The 14,378-nt window shown below is 43.2% G+C and overlaps 1 protein-coding gene across 1 annotated transcript in view; it reads left to right on the top strand.

The window, feature by feature from the left end:
- The window catches only part of PTPN14 (protein tyrosine phosphatase non-receptor type 14), a 139,777-nt gene that overhangs the window by 101,121 nt on the left and 24,278 nt on the right, over positions 1-14,378 (top strand). The window contains 5 exon segments of the mRNA XM_045536503.1: positions 4,076-4,164; positions 7,006-7,093; positions 7,903-7,985; positions 10,598-10,655; positions 13,973-14,051. Of these exon segments, the coding sequence (XP_045392459.1) occupies positions 4,076-4,164; positions 7,006-7,093; positions 7,903-7,985; positions 10,598-10,655; positions 13,973-14,051 (397 nt within the window).

Below are 14,378 nucleotides of genomic sequence, written 5' to 3'. Positions count from 1 at the left end.
GCCAGCATGGCTTGGCCTTCTTATCGCTACGTGACATTAGTTGGCAAGTCCAGCTGATTTTAGGGAAAACAAATGCTTTTGCTTAGCTAGAAAATTTTGAGGCTTTCTGTGGTCTTCAGCAGAAGACCGCCATCTAAGTGAGTGCCTCGCACCAGCCCATTTGGTGCCTTGGAGGTATCAAAGCTCATATCTGGTCTTACGGCAGGACAGGTAGCTAATGCCCTGTGTGGGTTAATCAAGACTCTAGCCAGGAGTTTTCCTCCCCTTGCTTATTCTCTTTTCTCGTCATTGAGCTGATACAGGGATAATTGTTTGTGAGGTAGAATGAAACATTTCTTGCATGCAGTTATATTTTATTTCTCCAGCTCTGTGGGGCCCTGCACGGTGGGTTTCCGGCCCCTTTGGTGATTTTGCAAGGAACTATGCCTGGGAAACTGTTATAGCATATCACATGCTTTGCACCAAATCCACCTTCTGAAGTGGGTGTGGTTGGGGAGGGTCATGGTGCATGGTCATTTATAGAGCTGAGCCCATAATCCAAACTCATTTTCTGTTCTCTGATGACCAACTTTACAAAAAAATGGAGTTTTGTCAGAAACCTAAAGCAAATGGCACATTTCAGCAATTTGGGAGACGCCTGCAATTTCCGCGCAAACATTTCACTCCAGACTGGCTCCACTGGCTGTTTTATAAGTGTTCGGTTCCCCCTGTGTTGCACGTTTGCAATTTGCCTTAATGAGAACTGCCCATGTGCATCAAGGAGAAGCGAGCAGGGTGGCCGCAGCTTGTGAAAAGGGCTAAATGGCTCTTTTTTAGATTTGTTTAATTTTTTTTTGCTTCTCTAATGGCTGCCCTTCATAGGGTTGTAATCCATTTTCCTTGCAATAATGCCTTATGAAGCCATCTGCATCCCACTTACATTTCGGCAGCCCATATATAGTCATGATATTTCGGGTCATTGAAAAATCAGAGTAAACTTTTCTCCACTTCTAGAAGACTGACTTCTCCATCCCTGGAAGTTGGGGGTTTTGTTGTGGTGGCGATTTGCCTATGTTGTTTTTAGTATTTCTGAACTGGGGGAAATAGGAACAATTGAGGTAATGCTGCAATCTGCTGTGCTTGGTTCTGATGCACTTTTTAGGATGTTCTAGTGGGACCAAGGGGGTATTATACCTTCCTCTGAGTGGGAAGACAAGCACTGCTGACTCACTGCTGGGAGGGTGCAACTGAGCTGGGCTGCTGCTTTCTCCTCGTGTATCCGTTCATGACTAAGGCGACCACCTACAGAGCACATGATGCCTGGTGACCCAAGGATGAGGGTGGGAGCAGCAGTACCGGTGGGGGTGGTGGCGCGATCAGCTCTGAGATAAGTGACAAAGCAGACAGGAAAGTATGCAGGGAAAGGCTGTGGAAAAGCCCCTTTGGGTTCATATAGGACGTTATTGATCAAATAAGGTGAAAGTTTTGATATACCCTGGGGAAGAATCCTTCTATTTAGCGTGGGCTTTTCCATGAGTGGTTCCTCAAAAATTTTCAAGACTGGAAGAATACCAATCCATTTCCTGGCAGGTGTGCCCCTCCTCCTCCACGTACACAGGTGTGGCTGCTACCTGAGTCCTTCTGTACTGTCAGAGCACATGGACGTGGGGGAGGGTGCTTCTGGAACCTGGAACCTCGATCTGTTGCAAGATTGGACGTAGAACCCTTAAGGTTTGACCAATGCACGGTCCCCAGCACACGGGGTGGAATGGCAACCTGGAGCCATCTCCTCTGTGTTTTTCTGATGTTCCACCCTGGTGAACGACTCTCCCCAATCCCCATCAGCACAGATCTACTGGCAGAGTGCCCAGGGAAGTCTCCCTGCAACATTTTCCTTTCTCTTTCTATCTCCTATGTTCTTTTCCCACGTATAACTTCTGTAACTTACCTTTTCAACCTCTCCTAATCACCAAGACCATTCTCCTTCTTACCCAGTTCTTTCTCTCTTAACACTCTTTCTGCTTTGCCACCAGCCAGTGGACTTACCCTTTCTCTGTCCCTGTTTGAAGACTCCTATTCTAATGTAAACTTTGGTGGGTGGGTTGAGAAGAGGTCACTGAGAAGGGGCCCCATCTGTGTTTCTTGAATGGGGTCAAGTATTCCAGGGAATGGAGAAGTCCTTCCTTTCCATCTTAGTCCTGGTCGTGTATGGCCCCCTCTCACTTCAGGAAGAGAATCTGCCCCCAGGGAAAACAGGACTTCACTTTGGGGACCAAGTGACTGAACATCTCCTAGATGTTTTGTCTTATTCCCACGCCACTCTCAGAACCTGGCAGCCAGGTTATGCTCTCCCGGGCAGGAGGTTGAAAGCACCTGACTCGACCAAGAGACCAGACTGAAGATAAGTCATCTGGGAGTCCCCAGCAGAGGACAGTGAAGTCCCCAAGCCCCTCCTGTGCTCACGAAGTTCCCAACCAGCGTTTAGCATCCCACCCTCGAATGTGAACTGCCAAGACACCCTACCCAGTGCCTCAGTAGGAATGACAGAAACCAGCACCATGGAAACAAAGTGAACTGGAAGGTGCAGAGACTCTGCAGGGAGAGCCACCTGCTTAAAACACCATCCGATGAGTCTCAGAAATAAAAAAAAAAAAAAATTGTCTCCTTAAAGGAATAAGTTGCTTATAAAAAGGGAACATTTAGAAAATGAAAAAGAACTTTCAGAAATTAAATGTATGATATCAGAAATGGAAAACTTAGTAGGCAGGTTAGATAAAATCTCACCAAAAAAACCAAAGTAATGGCAAAGGGGGCGGGGCGGGAGATAGACCCTGTTCAGGACGTCCAACATCTGAATAATGGGAGTTCTAAAAAGAGTGAACCAAGAAAACAGGAGAATAGTAATTTGAGAAAATATCCCCAAGCTAAGGAACATGTGGTTTTCCATTGAAAGGGCCGTGCACAGTGGCTATAAAGAGACACATACTAGGGCTTTAAGAGGTGAAAGTTGCCGCCGCTGGGGAGAGGAGATGGTGGGGCCGGGTCTGCTATGGGCTTCCTTTAAGCAAGCCCTGAAGAATATTCAACCCTTTAAACTATGTGCTTGTGTAACTTTGATTTAAACAGCAAAAACTTTGATAAGGTTAAAAAGAAGTTTAATAGATATTCAGGAAAGAGAAAATCCAAATGGCCAGTGGATCTGAGAAAAATCTTAAAATTCACTTTTAAACTGGAAATGTGTCGTGACAAATTGACACAAAAATTTACATATATATGTTTATGTATATATATAAAAAATTCACGAGGATGTGCAGTGGGTTAGTTCCTTCAGGACCCGGCCCCCAGGCAGCTCGTTGTCTCCTTGCCCTGAGGCTGTGATTCCTTCCACTTATGGATGAGAAACAGGGTATGGGACCCATGGGTGAGCTATAGCCAAATGCTGTAAACCCATTGGTGATCTCTTTCATCAGAAATATTTTTTTTAATTAATTTTTTTAGTTGACAAAAATTGTACATGTTTATGGTGTACAAAATGTTATGAAATACATATACATATATAAATTGGGCTAATTAACTATGTATTATGCCATATACTTGGTTTGGTTTTTTTTTTTTTTTGCAGTGAGAACACTTAAAATTTACTCTTGGTGATTTTCAAGATTACAATACATTGTTATAGTCACCACGATATACAATAGATTTCTTGAACTTATTCCCCCTAACGAGGCTTTGTGTCTTTAGACCATCATCTCCCCATTCTTCCCGCCCCCTAGCCTCTGATAACCCCATCATATTCTCCACCTCTATGAGTTCAGTTGTTTTAGATTCCACATATAAGTGAGAACATGTGGTATTTGTCTTTCTGTGCCTGGCTCATTTCACTTACAATGTTCACCAACTCCATCCATGTCGTTTCAAACGACAGAATTCCTTTTCTTTTTTAAGCCTGAATAGTATTCCATTGTACACCTATACCACATCTTCTTTATCCGTTCATCTGTGATGGACACTTAGGTTGATTCCCTGTCTTGGCTATTGTGAATAGTGCTGCAACAAACCTGGGTCATCACAAGTATCTTTTGTTGATCTTCTGCAGGACAATCATGGAAACAGTGTGCACCTTGGCATTTTCTTTATGGGGATTTTCGTGAGAAACAGAATTGGAAGACAAGCAGTAATATACAGGTAGTCTTATTTGTCTTTTTTTTCTTTTTCTTTTTCTTTTTTTCCCTTGAGGGACTCCAGAAAACCACACTGAGTATTAAGGTTACCCACATGAGTTAAGAGCCAGACCGTGGATCAGAGTTGAGCTTTTCTCAACTCAGATAAGGCCAGCCCTCTTCGGGATTTAAGAAGTTATGGGGAAATTCATCTCACGTTTCTTGGAGGCCTGATGGGGGAGAGGAAATCCTTGCTTCCCACCTGACTTCAGGAAACGTGTGTTGAACCCCATTGAGTCAGAAGAGTGGAACTAAACTCTATGAGTCTGGTTGGAAACCAGCTCTCCAGCCAGTTGTTAAATCCAAATTGGCTTCTTTCCATGGTCTTGTACCCTCTGCCTAACCAGATGCATGTACCACGAGAGGGCAAACTGATTTTTAGGTTAACAAAAGATGATTATTTGAAAAAGTGTGTTTTGAAAAAGCATTCACTGTATTATGATAAATTAAAGGACTCTGATGCTTTTTAATTATTTTGACATTTTAACCATTTAACAGGAATAGTACTGGTGGGGGGATGTGGAAGTCTCCCCCCAACATTGCGTGTCCACACGCTTGCTTTGTATTGGTGCCCATAGATTCCATCGTCATGTCAGTGATCTGAAACACTGTGTGCCTGCTTTCATTTCCAAGGGCAGTGTCGCTCATTATTTATCAGAAGAGCAGCTTTCCTGTGTGTGCATCTGATAGGAAGAGCTGTGCATCCGGGGCAGGTGATCACAGGCAGCTCTCAGAGGCAAGCACAGCCCACCTTCTGGAAGTGAATCTTGGCCAGCCGTGTACTCTCTGCATCAGCAGTTACTGCAGGTCATTTTGAGACGGTTTTCCAACCAAAAGCTTCCTGGTTGGCTTTTATTTCCCTAGGTCCCCACCCTGCCATTATTTTTATGATTTTCCCTTGCTCTTTGACTAGAGACAGTATGGAGCACAGCAGTAGAGAGCGAGATCTTTGGGTCTATAGAATGAACTTTTTGACTTTTAGACATGGAGTCAACTCCATATACCTGCCACAAAGTGTAAATTAACCGAATAAAACATGTAAATGTGTGCAGAGTTGTAACCATGAATCTTTACGCCCATTCAAAGTTATCCAGGCATTTTTGTCCACACAGTTAAATCGATGTTTGAGTTTCTCTTCGAGCCTACAGAAGAGAAGTAAACAGGTCTTACTACCAGCTGTAGAGGTGGAATAGAAGAAAATAGCATTTTACAGGTTTGATGGGCATAGGGCACTCACAGGTTTTGCTCAGTTTTCTTAGGAACTGCCTCCAGACCTTTTCATTTATCTTGAAACCCCTACGAGATGGGAACTTACTTCCAGTGTCGTGTTAATTATGCTACTGGGTGAAATCATGCTGTGGGGCTCCGAGTGTATCTAGGGTTTTGGCAGTTGATTTGAAGGAATGGAGCCAGGAAACCAAATACCTCTTATCTAGAGAGACCTTCACTGAGGAGCATGTAGCCATGAGTCCATGTAGATGTTAATCTGGTAGAGCTGAGAGTCAGGCAGCAAGCTGGGCGGAGCACATGGGGAGAGTATTGCACTAGCAGATGGTCTTAAAAACATCTGGGACTGGTGTGATGCAAAGTTGATTGGCGGAAAGTCTGGAAAGCCCAGGTAAAGAATCCATCCATCCCTGATGAACAGAGTGAATGTGGCTACATCAGGTAGTCATTTGTGTCTGAATTGCCTCCTCTTTAAAGAAGGAGCAAAAATAGCTGTCTTTTCTGCCTTAGACAGTTGATACAAGAATCGTACTCTGTACAGACGACAGGCGATATTATTACTGTTCCTTCTTCCCACAGACATTTATGCAGTGCTCTGTGCCAGGCACTTGGCTCAGTGCTTGGAATACAGAGATCAAGAGAGTAGAACTCTACACAGGGTGTGGGGCCTGTGGTCTAGTTGGTCTAGTTAGAGATCTAGTCACAGAAGTAAAAATTGAAAGACAGCCAGGTGACCGACAGAGGAGGACAGTGGGTTCTTCTCGCATGTGGTTTGAGGGGGGGATGAGAAAGGGCTTCCTAGGGAAGGTGACTCTTGAGCTGAGTCTCAAAGGAATTACCCAGGCGGGGGATGCTGGAAATGTGACTCGCAGGTGTGTGATGGAGCGAAGTAGCAGTGGGCAGGGTCGGGGCACTGAGAGCAGGGGAGGTGGTGGCTCCAGAGCTTGGAAACTGGCTCTGGGTAGAATGGGAAGCAGTAGCTTTTCTTCCCTCGTCCAGTGCTGATTTCGGTGTATCTCATTTTAGATAAGGTCTCCAGGAGGACAGGAAAGGAAAATCTGTTTTTCTGTGTGCGTATGTTAGATCACAAAAGCACAGGCACATTAAATAGTCCCTAGGTGTTTTTTCCAAGATGACGTAATTAATCTGTAGTGCACATTACAACACAGAATGTGTGAATTCTTCCGCCTAGATTCCTGGAAACACACGACTTTTTAATAATCTATGCTCCTCCATCGTTAAAAAATGGGGGTCATGGGAAATGTTTTGTCAGTTTGGAAATGGAGGGGGGAAAAGGCAGCAAAAGTCCTTTGCAAATTTTCCTCATTGCCGATCATAAGAGAACCTATACTTTATGCACAGCAATATCTAGACATTTTACATAGAATTTTTTAGATATTTGAATACATGTTGCATTTTCTTTACTTTTCTCCTTTGGAGAAGAAACATTGAGCTTTTTGAAAAGTAGTTAAATCCTAATTTGTAAAGTGAAGCTCGACAGTAGCAGACGAACTCCCATGCCGGATTGTAAATGCGTGGGCCACCTCTGGGCAGACACGGTTGCATTTCTTTTGACCAGGTGGAACGATATTGGGAATATCACTCATAACAAGTCAGCTATTCTAGTGGAGCTCATCAACAAGGAAGAGACTGCCCTCTTTCACACGGTAAGCAACGCGGGGGACGTGGGTGGACACAGGCCGGGCCCGACAAGCAGCTTCACTGCTGGACTTTTCCACTCATAATGTCCTTTCCTTGCTCTTCCTGTCTTGAGAGAATCAATGTGCTGTTGAAGGAATGCTTTTGAGTATTTGCCCAGTGCTGCTATTGCTCATTTCGGGATAGCGATGGCAAACTACCATGTTCACAATACCAGGTTTCCAAGCTGACTTTTGACTCTAAACTTTCAGTGCATCACGTTGTCTGGCGTGCCGCGCTCCTCTGCGCTCTGGTTACAGCCCTCATCGCGTCACCCCTGATGCCATTGCATTGCATTTGCTTTTGCTGGCTGACCTGCATTTTCTTCCCCATCATAGCCCCAGCTTAATCTGAAGTAAGCTGAGCGATTGATCTTCTGCTGGGTGTCTCCTCCAGAGCCAAGGCCGTTCATGCACCTCACCGCCCCCAATCTAATGATGTCTGCTGTTTATTCTACACTCTGCCTCGATTCAGTTATTTATTTTTAAAGCACTTGATCTGGAATTATGTACAGACATGCCGGTTCACCAGTGTGACCCCAGCACTTTGGACATAAAGGGTTCCTTAGCAGACAGCATTTTCTGCCATTCTTTGGTAGGCTTTGTAGGCATGGCTGTCGCTGCCATTTGGCAGGTTGGTTTGCTCACTGGCCCAGTGTGTCATTTTGTGCTTGAGATGAAGGGAGGAAGGGCTGTATCCCCCAGCTCAGAGGAATCTTAATGAAATGTACATCTAGTCAAACGAGTGTTTATTTTTTTCTCTGTCTCTTCTTTTTAAGGATGATATCGAAAATGCCAAGTATATCTCTCGGTTGTTTGTCACACGGCACAAGTTTTACAAACAGAACAAAATCTGCACGGAGTAAGTAAACATTGAGTCCACCCTCTCACTACATGGTTTGGGCAGATGCAATGCGTGTGCTTTAGGGATGTTGTAGATCCCTATTTCCGTTCGCTCTTTTTCCTTGTTCCTTGTAGAGGCTAAAGAAGTAACTTAAAGCTGGGCAGGAATGAAAGAACTTTAATGATGAAGACTGTCTAGCGTAGTCCGTGTGCCTAGAGAGAAAAGGATTCACAAATTGACTGCGCGTGCTTGACTGCCTGGATGGGTTGGCCCACATTAGTGCCTTTCCAACCCTCTGCTATGAGTTTGGAGGAGCCGAGCGGTTCCCAATTTGCCAGGGTGCCCCTTCGTGTCAGATGTGGAGTGTGTTCAGAAGTGGGTAACAGAGTGACGAGCCAACTTGAAAGAGAAGAAGCTCCTGTCATCCTCAGCCCCGTTTCGCTCACACAGTTGGCTAACCCTGTGTGCGCTCCTGGGTCATGTCACCTGACTACAAATGAGAGGCCAGGGTAATTAGAGGCCGATTTGGAAAGACACCCATAGATGTCACAGATCCGTGTGTATTTTTTTAATTTAATTTGGAGATAAAGAGTGATAAAGGGGAGTGTGATGAGGGCACTTAAATGGGGCCTGACCTCAGATGCGGCGTGCTGGGGCTCACTCTACCGCTTGTCTTTACCTTGGTTGCCTTCAAAAGACGTTCCTGAGCAGAGTACATTCAGCGGTTTGGGCGCCCCATGTGTTTAATTTGGTTTCAAAGAGCGCCAGGCTTGTCAATGCAAGAGAAGAACTGCCTTTCCACTCCCACCGTGGACACATCCAAGAGTATGCAGAGTATTGTCCTAGAGCAGTTCCCGCTGAAGAATGCGGCTGCTTTAAAACTGGAGCCCCGGGTCATGGCAGACTTTTTTCTGCATGCGGTGGAAGCTCTTTCAAACCAGTCGCTGCAATTAGTCACTGTCAGGGTCTGAAAGTCTATTGCACAGTATCAGGTCTACCAGCAAAGTTTGCAAATAGAAATCAGAGGAAGGGCTGAGCAAGGAGTGGCAAGTTAAGCAGCCGTAGCTTTCTTCTAGCACTTTCTCTCCTGCAACCCCACATGCCATTCTTCTGAGCAGATTCCCCGTAGGTTGTTTCTGTGCAGTTCTGCTCTGCTGTTGCTTTTGACTTGTGGGGGTGTCTTTGATGGTAACAAGAATTCGATAGTAGGGTGAATAAAAAACTGGAGGACGAATAAAAAACTGTCAGAGAAGTGCCATTTCTCAGCCAATGGTTTTACTATAAAACTTACTGAGTATTTATATTTCTCTTGTCTTTCCTTCTGATGATAGTGAGCATCACATATTAGACTGAAAATTAAGAAGAAATTATTTTTCATTTTACTGTTTCTATAATAACTATTCCTTTCTTCTTCCTGATGAGGTATCAGAGGTTTCTAGCCTCTTATCTGATTAAAACCTGGGGCACACTCTCTAAAAAGTACACACGCGCACACACACACGCACACACTCTTCTGTACACAGTTTCAGAGGCTCAGCGCTATGTTAAGACCTGCGTATCCCTCTGGAGCTTTACAAAACTAGTGTCACCTTAATGGCGTCCTTCTCCAGAGGTCTCTACTCTCTGACCTCTAAAAGACCATCACTGGGTTTTCTGCTCCTGCAGAGCTACTGCTTGTTATCTGGAGGTGTAGCCCCAGGGAGTGGTTCCTGGACATCTTGACCCGGGAGAATAAATGGGGGGATTGTGTTTAACATAGATCTGATAAGATTGTATATTTAGCCAATCATTTAAAAAACCCAACATAACTATATTGTCTCCATCATTTCATAAAAGAAATTTTATCACCAAAAAAATAGGGAGGATGAAATCTCAGATTATGAAGAGTCCTTTAAATTGAAGAACTTTAGTTTGACGAAAAACTTATATATTGTCGTGGTTTTGGGTTTTTTTGTTTTGTTTTGTTTTTTAATGATAACACTGAGGACTAGGGAAAACATTGTTAGGCATTTGGGAACCATTGCTGAAAAGCAACTTTGATTTCAGTTCTCGAGAATTCGATAATACTTGTAGTTGATTTTTATCTCCACATTAAAAAAAAATTCTATGTTCTCAGTCTGGAAAGGATCTGATCAGATAAATATTTGTAAGATATGCTATCTTAATAAAAGGTATCTTTATATGGTCAAACTCAAATATTTTATCTATTTTGGATTTTCATTGGACTGGAAGCATTTTAAAAATATTTTTTCTTGCATTTTTTTAATTATGAAAGATTTTACACATACACAAGAGTACAAAGTATACAATATTTAAAAATGGTGATATTTTTCAGTCTTGCTTATTTCCCTCATAATCTTTGTACAGAAATAAGCCTTATTCTTTTAATATTACTTTGTGAAACCTATTACGAAATTATTATATTTTCCAAACGTTTTGAAAAGAAAAAGAAAAAAAAGGAAATCAAAACTGTTCTTAGCATCACCATCCAGAAGTAAGCGATGTTTATGTTTGGTGTAAGTCTTAACCAGTCTTGTTTATTTTCCTCTCCTCTCCCTCCTTGTCTATCTGGTCTTTTCATATCTGATAAATAATAATGACCATTCTCATTATTTCAACTTTTCACGTAGACAGTCAAATTCTCCACCCCCCATCAGACGCCAGCCCACCTGGAGCCGGTCCTCTCTGGTATGTATAGAATCTTCCGTCATCACGTGGTCTGACTGTTGAGTATTCTTTATTATTAATTTGAGAGGAGAGACGACTAGGGCATCATGACCAGGTGACATCTTGAGAGAGAACACAGAAGAACATGGTTCTGCCAAGCAGGTGTGCCACCCACTCATTTTGTCCCCTTGTCCCCTGTACCCATCCATGTCCATCATGACTCTAACCATGGCTTAAGGTTTACCTCTTATTCCAGGCCAATGAGACCGTGGTCCTTCAGAATACATGCAACCTATGCTGTGTTTTTATCCACTTGCTCCTCTGTTCTGGTTGTTGTGTGAAGACATGTCTTCAGTTATAAGCTCCACAAATTCTTTTGTATTCAGTACCATAGATGGAGCTTAATAAACTAGTCAGAAAATGCTTTTTAAATGAGCAAAAATTGAATGAGTCTAGTTGACGGTCTCAGGTAGAGTATCCAATGGGGAAAATTAATGCACATTTTCTAATTTGAAGGCTTTAATTGGTCAACAAAATTTTAATTGGCCCCACTTTTCTACCTAGCCTTAGCTGCTGCTGTTTCTGTTTTAATTGTTGTCCTCATTGTGTGAATAAGGAAACACCGTTCTAATATTAATACATGTGTTCTGTCTTTAGCTAAGTTTTCTTTTGAAGGTTACTCAAGGATAATATAGTACAAAGATGTGAAGAGTAGGTTTCCTTTAAAGTTTTCTGCTTGTTTTAACTGAGTGCTTTACACAAAATCAAAATAGAGATATGTTTTTTAATTTTTCTTGATGAACATTTCTTTCAAGTTGATAGAATACAACTGAATTTTTCTTCATATGCAATGTACACCCTATAGCTGTGGTTCCCAACCGCCAGGCCACGGCCAGGTACCGGTCCCTGGCCTGTTAGGAACAGGTCTGAGCTCCCCCCATTCCCAATCCATGGAAAAATTGTCTTCCATAAAACCAGTCCCTGGTGCCAAAAAGGTTGGGGACCACTGCCCTATAGCATGTCTTTAACTTGTCTTTTAAAAGAAAACTTTTGAGAAATTTTTTTTTCTGAAAGATACATAGACATGGACTCTTAGAATTCTTGAGTTGAACCATTTTGTTATCACATAATATAATTCCTGAGGTGCCCATTTGATTATTATTAACCTCAATATTATGCATAATATTTCCCATGTGGCACTTTGCCCTGGCTTTCCCCCAACACCAGTAGATTTTGTTCGTGGTGCTGGTTTCTTTATTTTTCTCCTTATTTAGTGTTATTTTCCTTTTCCTTTCTTTAGGGTTGAAATGTCTTACTTAGATAATTTTTCATTTGTGGCCATGAAACACCATGGGAGACAAAATGGCTCTCGCATGGTCTGATCTTGTCCTGATTATCTAGAGAAGACGCAGAGGCTTACCTGTTTTATTTGGGTGAAGACAGTCTGCAGGAAGCTTCCCCCTCCCCCCTGCCCTTTTGGTTTCACCTGGAGTTCCTTACTGTGAACCAGAGTAAGACCAGAGAACATTGTCTCTTGGCTTCCTTGCTAGAAACAGGACTGCCTAGTGCTGATTTTCTCTTGCCTGCCTCCTGCCTATATGATGGCATCTATTATATAATTTGTTTCTGCATCAGCAAATCTGGAAAGAAATGAAATCATATATTAGAATATACAAAAAAAAATGAAATAAATAATATAATCCTGAAATGGTGCTCAGAGGATTAGCTGTTATTGTCCTTTGCCTATACACTTATGCCAGTTCATAAATAGTCACTGATTTTTTTTTTTTTAATAAGAGCAAGAAAAGGCAGTAAACCAACTTTGCCTTGCCATGTATTTCTCTTCCCTTATACAAATCCCTCCCCACTATTTTTTATAAACCCTTAAAACTGGCAGTCCTACTCTGGAAAAATTGAGTTGAATTATGTATTGCCAAGAAAAGGGAAAATATTTTTAAATTGCAACTCAAAAATCAGGCAAAGGGAGACTTAGGGATATTTAGAACTGATTTAGCACTTTCTCTTTGGTACCCTGAACTGCTTTCTTAGGTTAATTTAGTTTCAATTCTTTATTTCCACTCTCTTGGTTCCTTTTTAATTTGGGGATCCCTTGCCTTTATTACCTTCTTTATTTGCCCTCTTGATGCCCAAGCATTGTTTGTAGCAGAGAAAATGATATCCAGCTTTGGTGAGTGCTCTTTTTCCATCTAGGGATGCTGAGAAAGTGTGACCCCTGCTGGCTTTTGGTTTCTTAGTTTGATCCCCTAGAATAGTAACCTTTAAAATAATACCTGAAAGCCTAAGAGAAATATCATCCTGTTTAGTGGCTTATAAACTTAAGGGCCTTTTTTTTTTCTTCCCATATCAAAACTTTTTTCAAACAAACTCTTATCTGCAACCCCAACATAGAAATAAAATGGATAATGCTTGAGGGCAGGGAGGAGTTTGGTTTGATTGGCAGGAAGCTGAGACCTACTGAGGTTTAAATCACTTGCTTTAGATCAACCTTCATGAATCATCATACTGCCTTTGTTCAAATGTTTAATTCATCGAAATATTTTTTTCTTCCCTCTAAAAGTTTTACTCTCTTCTGCAGCAGGAAGTTATTCGGGTTGGGTCTAAATGGCCAACTTTAGGAGACTAATGGCAAAGGCTCTGCCCTGAGGGCAAGGGGGTACATGGGGGTAGACGGTTGAACTTGATTCCCTGCCTGGGGGCCTTTCCACATTTAGTTCTGCGGTGGGGTGGGTCAGTAAGTGGTCTGGAGAGAACCACATGGCTCACTGTAGGTCATGTTTTAGATATTTATATTGGTTGCCACTGGGCCCGGCTTAACACTAGCCCTGTTCCCATTTGAGGCTGACTTGGAGCCATGAACTTGGGTCGCAGGCACAGCTGCGCAGGTGTGTAGGAGCTGGCGAACAGAATTTGAATAGAACAAAACAGGCGTCCCCCTCATTCTCATTTCTTAGATGGGTTATAACAATGTACCTGTTCTAGGTGGTTCTTGTAAAGGAAGGCATAGAGACCTTTGCAGGTGTATTAATTAGAACATAACAGATAACAGGATTCAGTCTTTTGATTCTTTCTGACCTTGAACCAACTTCATTTCCCCCTTGTCATTTTTTCAGTCCCAGACGTAGCGATGAGCTGAGGGTACAGATGGGGAGGAGAGGGTTGGGTCAGAGCGGTGGCTGGGAGGGCGGCTGCCCCGTGCCTCCCTGGCGCTGTGCTGGTGGGGACTGCCGTGTGCTCAGGCTGGCTCTGTGTGTGTGTGTGGGGGGCTGATAGCTGTTTCTGCCCAGGCCCCCCAACTTCTGCCGTGTTCTCTGTTTCAGCCCAGGCAGCAGCCGTACATCCTGCCGCCCGTGCACGTCCAGTGTGGGGAGCACTACTCGGAAACACACACCTCGCAAGGTAACTCGGGCTTCCGTCTTCCCTCCTGAAGGCAAAAGGTTGAATACCAGGGAGCAGTAAAGAGGGCTTTTTCTTTTTAAAGATGACAGTAATGCTTTCGTTCTAACTTTGTCACTGAATGACAGCAGCCAGCAGCTTTCGTTTGTGAAAGGCATCGAGTGTTGGTGACCCTTGAGAGGACAATGTCCCCAGAGTTGGCTGCTCAGGGAGTCGGGGCCAAGGCAGCAAGCACGTCCTTTTCTCCTCCCTTTCGTAAGCGAGCGTAGAGGAGGGTGACAGCCCAGACCAGCTGAGTGCACTTCACTGTCATGGCCACTGTCAGAAAGC

This window comes from Lemur catta, chromosome 23, assembly GCF_020740605.2.
Source record: "Lemur catta isolate mLemCat1 chromosome 23, mLemCat1.pri, whole genome shotgun sequence".
Classification (NCBI taxonomy): domain Eukaryota; kingdom Metazoa; phylum Chordata; class Mammalia; order Primates; family Lemuridae; genus Lemur; species Lemur catta.
Note: the sequence above shows the minus strand (reverse complement) of the source record. Positions and strands in the feature narration are given on the sequence as shown.